At 35.0% G+C, this 8,548-nt stretch overlaps 1 protein-coding gene across 1 annotated transcript; it reads right to left on the bottom strand.

Annotated features, from left to right (window-relative positions):
- Nucleotides 1-392: 392 nt before the first annotated feature.
- On the bottom strand, nucleotides 393-2,433 carry LOC109580817 (uncharacterized). Its single transcript, XM_019994366.1, has 6 exons — nucleotides 2,262-2,433; nucleotides 2,141-2,218; nucleotides 1,730-1,897; nucleotides 1,481-1,684; nucleotides 1,312-1,357; nucleotides 393-1,253 (listed from the first exon to the last, which is right to left on the bottom strand). Exons 3-6 carry the CDS (start codon nucleotides 1,781-1,783, stop codon nucleotides 1,165-1,167), a joined length of 393 nt encoding a protein of 130 aa, XP_019849925.1. The 5' UTR covers nucleotides 1,784-1,897; nucleotides 2,141-2,218; nucleotides 2,262-2,433; the 3' UTR covers nucleotides 393-1,164.
- Nucleotides 2,434-8,548: the final 6,115 nt, after the last annotated feature.

The raw sequence follows: 8,548 nt of genomic DNA, 5'->3' as shown, positions 1-8,548 counted from the left end.
CCGATATGAGAAAAGCAGGCTATATGCTCCAAAATTGAAAATTGAGATTTATACATTTCTTAGTTGAGCATAGCTTTTCCTTCCTTTTGGTCTTTGTTCCCTGTCATTTGACACATCTAGTGCTGCCTTATAATTATTTATGCAAAGAGAAGTCTAAATGGATTTAACTGAGTTACAGCCATTTTTATTATTATATTTTGCATTATTTACAGGGTGCACAACAATAAGAAAGGTTTGTATATTACCTTTTTAAACTTATTACGGGCAAACTTGGTATCAAATCAAAAGAAATTCTTAATAGAATACATTTTTGATAAAATCTCAGTTTTGATAAGGTACCACTGTCACAACTTTGAGAAGCCATATCTCTAATTGATAATTCCCCACAGATAGCCTGGTTTTCTCATATCAGGTCACATATTGCCGAAGGTAATTAAACACCAATCTCTGTGCCTTGTTCATGACAACAGGGTCCTGTATAAGACTTAAAACTTTGATAGGTGTAGCACTTAGAGTTTTGTACAGCTGATGTAAATCTGACTGTGATTTTGCGTGCCAAAAATCTTGGTGTTCTGATGGAATACCAGAGTAAATCATTGAATATGCCATCATCAGACTGATGAGAAATATAAAGCGAGCTATGTTAGCTAGAAGTTGAGAGAGGTTGCTTGGTGACATTAGTTGCCTGCAACCATAGTTGCCCAATACAGTAAGAAGTTGCTCCTGGACATCTGGTGGAAAAGTGCTTGTAGAGGTCAGTGAAGCAATTTGTACAGCACCATGCAAAACTCTCCAATCAACATCACTCACATAATCAAGGAAAGAATTCATAAGAACTCTGCTTTCAACATCTACATTAGGACCAAGGAGTATTGCTGCAAGAGATGGGAAAGATATTTGTATAGGAAGAAAACCAGTACACAAGTACCCATGTGATAATATCTTTCCAATTGTAGGCAGCAATGATAAATCAACATGTGGACTAATACTGGCACCAAGAGCTTGCTACCATCAAATAACTTCTGATATGCAAGCTGCCAAAATGCTGACATTACATCTCTAGATACCCCACCAAGGTCTACAGCATTCTCTCCAAAGTAATCCATTTGTAGTGGATACTTTTTAACTATTTCGCTGTTAGTGTTGTACAATTTCAGTAAATCTTCAAACAAGGTGATGCGCTTGATTGTATGAGGGCCAATAACAGCTGCACACGAGGACACATTTCATGAACTTAGTCCTAGACTCTTTCTCTGTAGATAAAATTAGGTGAAGTACATTTAAAATACAGCATTATTCATTTGCACGCACCAATTATTAGCACCCTTTCAATAAACACTGCATCAACAGTGCTGTCCTATAGTAGAGAAAATAAGTATATGCCTTGCTAAAACTATTATGTACAGCAAACAAAAGAAGCCAAAATTATTTTGAAAAAGTAGCAAATAATAGTGTTAATATTTTATATTTTGAATCTCACCAATTTAGTAATTTCAGTTATCCACTCTCCTTTACTGAAATAGCTTTCCTCAGTCATTTCTACAATCAAGAGAACTGGAGAAGTAATACCATATTGAGACAAAGCTTTGTCATCAAGAAACATATCTTGTCGAGGGACATCTGCAGTGCAAAGCTTGAAGCGATTTCCAATATCAGTATTAGCAAAAACATACTGATAGACCAGCTAAATAAAAGTAACTTAAAAACAGAATAGCAATTTAATACAAACTTTGGTACTGTCTTGAGGCTGGAATAAAGCATTCACTACAGTCCCATTTGTCATTCTGATACCTAACTGGATACAATCCTCTGTATGAACTTTTTTTAATAAAAGGCAGAGTATTGTCTCTTTAGAGGGTTCTCAGGCCTGTAAAACAAGAACTGCTGCTTGACTGTCCTATAGTTAAAAGCCAAAAGTGTAAAGTAACATTGATGCAATACTAGCATCACATGAAAATCTGACAAATTTGTATTTTAATACTGACAACAGATTACCAGAAGACTAGGGGAAATGGTGAAAATTTTAGGAGGAAGTGGAATGCATACATGGCAAATGCAAATAAATTAGTAACTTATAATATTTATAACAAAGTAATTAACTATAAAAAATAATATTAAGGCACATCAGAAAACTGATCACCTTCTCTTGATAAATTTGAAGAGACTCTGCAAATGCTTCATTTTGTTCTTTGCATTTTGTGTGCCATTCATCATATTCCTGTGGCACAACTCAATACATAAAGTTTTGTTATAAACTACACCTCTGACTTCTTTGGTTTCTTAAAATCCACCACAAGCAATTCATCGCTGTCATCATCACTGAAATCCCGCTTTTGAGCATCAACTTTAGCAACTTCTACTTCACAGGTTTCATCCTCAGCAACAAAAGCACTATTATTCTCATTCTAGAAAGAATGATGTACATTAGCTGTTCACACTGATTGCATAACATCATAAAATTTCAAGTAATTACACATAAAATTTACAGTAATCCTGCAATACACAGGACCAGAAATTGCAGTATAAAACCGGTCACGAGCGTATAATCATATTCATTGATGTTTAATTATATTGATATATTTTTAATGAAATTCCTTGAGATACATAATCTGTTTCCTTGGAAACAAATTGTGAACATGGCATGCAGTTGTGCTTTTGGTAAAAGAAAAGGCTACTACAGTAGTTTATTGCAGGAAAAAGTAGATGACAGTACCAATAATGCTCAAAATATGGCTAATGGTTTTGATGATGATTTATTTGAAGTTGAGAAACTCGTAGAGAAGAAAATGGTGAAGGTAGGGTCAGTTATTTCAGTACATGGTAAAAATGGTGGCTCATTGTAGGGGAGAAGTTATCATTTAGTGTTATGGAAAGACTATTCTAAAGAGGAAGCAACTTGGATTGATTCTTGTAATATTAGAGAAGAGGCTATAAGGTTTGAGGGAGCACTGAGGTGGTTTATTTCGCTCTAACATTTCATTATAGGATGTACAATGAACCCAGTCCACCTACAAGAGTTGTACTTGATTCTGTTAGTGACTTAAAAGCTGCAATTCATTCTAGTCTTTTAGCAGGACTGTTAAAAAGATGTCACATCACTATACCATTTCCCAGATATGTATTTCGCTTTTTTTTCCTGAGTCTAAAGGAAACAAAGTAGCAAAGAAGCCGGGGAGGCTCTATAGTAAAACTGATTTCTTAAATTTGTCATATTATAAGGAAGAGATATTCACCGCATACAATAAGCACAGAGAGGGGTGCTCTGTTTTGTTTTCTGTATACATGCACAATTTGTTAAATTCTCTTCACCATGTTATGATAGCAATAATACACATCATCTTAGAAACTTTACAGAGACCCTGCTAATAAGAAAAAGAAAGACAAGAGACCTAGATTAAGCATTATAGTTACAAAAATATTTCTAATTGTATATGCTACAACTGCATGATAAAAATATTGGGAGGGGTTTTGGAGGAGGACAGATACATCATGGCAGACCTGTAAGCATGCTTTCATGCATTCAGGATCAGATGCTTTCTATACTGTGTTGATAAAGTACTAATAGGTAAGGATAGATTTTGGATGCATACACGTATGCCCCAACACTGATTTTGCTTATGACTCTGTTATCAGTTTATCTGCAATAATTAGCTCAACATTGCCAGGCTGTGTGTCATTTTTAGCTCTTTTTGTAAATATGCCTTTAGTCCAGTATTCACTGTCATGCTTCTCGTAATGCCTTTTTGTTCTAGCTGTGTGGGACAAACCAATAAGTCAAGCCTCTGTTAGTAATATATCGTTTGGTGGATTTAGGTGATTGCTTGATTGATAGTGCTGTCTAGCATCATCATTTTTTTACTCAACACCTATGTACATATAAATAGCATGAACATAATAATCATTATACCTTGACCACTGAAGCGCTTATTACCTTATTGCTTTGTCATAAGCTGAGGAATATGTTGACAAAACAAATGCATGTAAGGTGTAACATTGCTCTTTTGATATCCCTGCATAGTTCCAAGGGCAGTAAATTGTTGTATCCATTCCTTGGTCTGTAACAATGCAAATAAGTGAGTGTATATTACACAACTCCAATTACATGTGCATTTCTGCCCACATATGCCCGAATTAGCAACCATCACAATAATTATAAAAAATTAATAGTAATTAACTTAAATTAAGCCACAGCCCCACTCATAAAAGGAGAAACAAGGATTTTACTTCAGTGGCCTTAGTGTAGTGTTTTTAATTTCCATACCTTCCTTTCAACAATTATTACGTCTTCATTTGATGGTTTTCTTGTTGAAATTATCTTATAAATGAAGTAGAATTCCTTAAAAGAAAAACATTTTTGCATGATTGAATTTAAGTACCGTAGATTGGGAAATTTTTGTGTTAAAAGTAATTGGTGTGAATTTTTTCAAGGTGTTTAATTTTTGTTGGTTGACCCATCCACGAAATTTTTTTAACACAAAAAATTTTGGATGCGTTATAAACGGGACACGTGGCTACTAACTTTTGACAGTGGTGGGCTGCTATTCGATGGAAGTTGCTCGTGACAGCACTGAATTTGACAAGGAGCCTCTTGGGTGAGAGCTTTAGGCCTTCATTAGGCTTTAAGAAGAGCCTTGTTCCAGCCGTGCATGCACTACTGCACGTTAGAATAGACTAATTTCAGTAATCTAATTATTCACTGTAGAAAATATATCGTGTGTAAAAATTTCGTGGGTCACTTCAACCACGAAAATATTTTAAGAAAAATTTCCCGATCTACGGTACATTGTTCTTACTTCCCATAATTTCATTACTTCATTTCTATGTCTAGGAAGCAATGCTGGCATCTTTGATGGTAGCCTCTGCATGAGTGTTTTTTTATCATTACCCCTCAATGATGTCCAATCATAGCCTTCTCTTCCTCGTTTCTTATCAGATCTATTTCAATCATAATGGTAAGAGATCATAACATGAGCAATGAACCTGGAAGGTTAGTCCACATGACTGAATAGCATCCACAGCACTATTCATGTAATGAGATTCCTTACTGACAAAAACGTTGCTTTCATCCTGGTAAATCATTTGCCACATCAGATTTCTTAACAAAATATCAGTAATTCTTAGAAACATATGTAATTCATCCACTACTACATTACTGAGCTCAATGTTAAAAAGTGGCTCATGAGATACGACACATTCCTTCTTTGCAACTTGCTTTCTTATCGAACATAATGATCCTTGTTTTGCTATGTGTGTTGTATCCCATCTACATGTCCAATAATATATAATCATTACTTAATGTATTGTTTATAGTTACCTGTTACTTTTATGTATTTCACAATAAATAGACATGAATTGTTAGAGTTTGCCTCTTTCATTCCCATTGACATTAGGATGATCTATTCTATGTATTGATATAATTAAAATAATAATAGCACTGACTTTGTAATCACCACCAAAATACATTGTTAGTTGCACTTCTTTCTCTCTAATTGTAAGAAATCCTTTCTCTGCTAAACCATTTATTTCCATTATAACTGGGGCAAAACCTTCTTTCATTACGTCATATGATTCTTTTCCCTTGATGATAGCTATAGTGTGATTGCCTATTATTGTTGTTATTGACTTTAATGTACTTGTAGCATATAGTAACAATGCTTTTGCTTGATAGTGATTCATCCAGTGACGGCAAAGAATATAATAGTAAAATGAATAAGGAAAGAGAAGAAAACGGAGCACCATCACCACTAATTTTGACTTCAACATTATGTAGCTCCTATATCTAGATGATAATTACATATAAATCTTATCTTACCAAATCATAACTACTCAGTTTGTCAGTCAGAAGCTTTTCAAATGGTAAGTAATAACTACTGTATGGTGGTGGTAGTGGCTTAACCTCTGTATTTAATATCATTCTGCTTCTTTCCTCTTTTACTAGGTATGGACGGGGAAGATTAGGATACAGCACAGACAACTCGTGATAAAACTGATCAGAGACTCCATAGCAATCAAGTAGATAGAGAACTTCATCAATATTTCCATAAGCTGTTGAGGATGTAGTAGGAGGTTGTGAACTGTAACTTAGTACAACTGTTTCATCACACGGTGTCTTAAACGATATATTGACTAAGTCAATATCGTAAGTATCCGTAAACCATAAAGCATTTTTACATGACTCTTTTTTAATACAGCAATTTTTCTTCTCCTCTGTCTCATTTCATCTTCCTCTAGCCCTTTCTCTGAGAGATATTATGTGTAACTATTATACATTATCTTATTAATTTTAATTCTGAATTATAATTTTTATATCAACAAATTTTAGCTGTTTGTTATAATATTAATTATTACTAACCTGAATTCGGAACACTTGTGCTTAACGAATCATCTTTCCTTTTTATTATTTTTTGTAGGGACTGGATAGTTTGCTCCTTTTTCTTCACTTCAGACCTGCAGAAATAGTCACGAAAGTTCTATGCCGTCATCTGCTTACTGTGTTATATCATTGGCTTGCTGCGGATGTACTAACACTTTATCTTTGTAAATGTCAAACCTTGTAAATTTCCTTTTAAGTGTATCTCTTCCTCTTCCACTCTTCTAATTTCACTGCTTAAAATGCCAGCTTTTACAGATAATCTCTTTTTAATTGATTTGCTGAAGCAATGATATGGCATGTCCATCTATTTTGGCATTGATTGTATCAATATATGAAGTGCAATTCACCAAGTAGGATGAATATAGTAGGGCATTAGGCACTTTAATGCCGCACAGAATATCTGCTCCTCCTTTGCTGTGTTTGCTTGCTTTAGCACCTTCAATTAGTACCACTTGACTACACATACTGGACACAGCCGCTGTAGTATAAACCAACTTCTATGCTTTTTTTACCGTGAAAAGGACATATAAATTTTAAGCGATTGCCATTTTTTGTAATAGAAATGAAGTTCAAAGGTCATATAATGCCGTCATAACTGAGGAAGTCCCTTAATACAAAATACAAGATAGATGGGAGGGCACAAAGTACTGTGAAAAATTAAAATTGTATGTCTATACAGTAAAAATTCGGAATGCGAGTGAGTGGTGTTCTGCGGAGGAAGGACAAGGTTTATCTTTTGATTCTTCAGTAGATAAAGACATTGTTGGACAGCTTAGATAACCTTCTTCACCTATAAAACAGGGGAAATGATAGTTACAGAAACATGGACTGGTTAAACATCAAGCAAGCCTGATCACCATTTACTCAAGAACTAGCATTGCCTTTGAATATACGGAAAATTTACAGAGGTCTATGTTACATGACCTCTCATTTCTGGTCCTGAAGCTTTCTTGTTCTGAAACACATCAGCTGCATCAGCTCCTCCTTCTTGTTCCTCAACTTTAGTCAGTATATAAAACTTTCAATCAGCCATTAACATGGCTATTGTTGATTTCTCTCTTAATTTATCTGGAAAGCCTCTGATAATCCTGTTTCGTACTTCCTGAGCTGACATGTTTCTCAAGAATTCTGTCTTTTTGATATATCCTCATTGGAGCAAGTCCTTCCTTTTCAGTCCATGAGGGACTTTAGTAGAAGCTTTATTAGTAATCAAAACAAAAGTTGTTTTACGATAAACAAAAGTTGTTTTACGATGTTTCAGTCTCACTCCTTTCTATTGTCTCTTTTCCTTAGCAACGATACAGTCATCAAGAGGATCAAATGCCTTGGAGTTTGCTCGTTTTGAAACTGATGAAGATGGAAAAACAGACCTCAATGTACAAGAGTTAGCTTCACTTGGCTTCTCCAGTTTTGAACAAAGAGCTTTACCCTTCAATGTGAGCTCAGTTGCCTAAATATGATTGACAACAATAAAACAGAGGTCTACATGTATTATTCCTCAGTCCACCAATATGATATTCATGCTGCACTTATTCATAAGCCAAAATAAACGCCCTCATTTAATTTTTGTTCATATTATTTAAATTATATCAAGATATCAGTAGTTACCTTCATCGATTTCTTCTCACAAATAGTCACTTTGTCACCATTACGAATCTCACTGGCACTTGTGATATCAATATAGGAGTCCCACTTATTCGAGAAACGCTGCAGCATTAGTTCTTCCCCTTTACTGTTTGAACTTGTTGAAAGCAACTTCAGAAATTCATCATTATTGCCTTTAAGGCATCAGAACCCTGCAGGAGAAGAAGCTCTCTCTTGTTCTCACCACACAGCAGAAGAACATTCATTTTCACCTTGATGCTGTCACATGGTTTTAGTATGCGCATGCGCATGTATTCACTTTGGTGTGGTGACACGCCCATTTTTGGGGGGTTTCAATGTCACATTATAAGCTTAGAATGTGACATTGTAAGCTTACGATGTGACATAATTGAAGTGGGAGTTTTGATACTAACGGCATGCCATAATCTCTTGACTGTTAATTTTAGATATAACATTGTACGCTAGGATGTGACATTGTTAGATGCAATGTGACATAGTAAGCTTAGGATGTGACATAACAAGCATCTATNATTTCCTTACAAACAGCGTGCCATACGACTGCTGAACTTT

Source organism: Amphimedon queenslandica, unplaced genomic scaffold, assembly GCF_000090795.2.
Source record: "Amphimedon queenslandica unplaced genomic scaffold, v1.1 AMPQUscaffold_13475, whole genome shotgun sequence".
Lineage (NCBI taxonomy): Eukaryota > Metazoa > Porifera > Demospongiae > Haplosclerida > Niphatidae > Amphimedon > Amphimedon queenslandica.
Note: the sequence above shows the minus strand (reverse complement) of the source record. Positions and strands in the feature narration are given on the sequence as shown.

What these genes read in the sequence shown, in the direction of transcription:
- LOC109580817 (XM_019994366.1), bottom strand. Translation starts at nt 1,783, where the DNA reads ATGACAAATGGGACTGTAGTGAATGCTTTATTCCAGCCTCAAGACAGT. An exon ending in AGCCTCAAGACAGTACCAAA is followed by an intron (nt 1,685 to 1,729) that starts GTTTGTATTAAA and finishes ACTTTTATTTAG; the next exon opens with CTGGTCTATCAGTATGTTTT. An exon ending in TGAAAGGGTGCTAATAATTG is followed by an intron (nt 1,254 to 1,311) that starts GTGCGTGCAAAT and finishes TTTTATCTACAG; the next exon opens with AGAAAGAGTCTAGGACTAAG.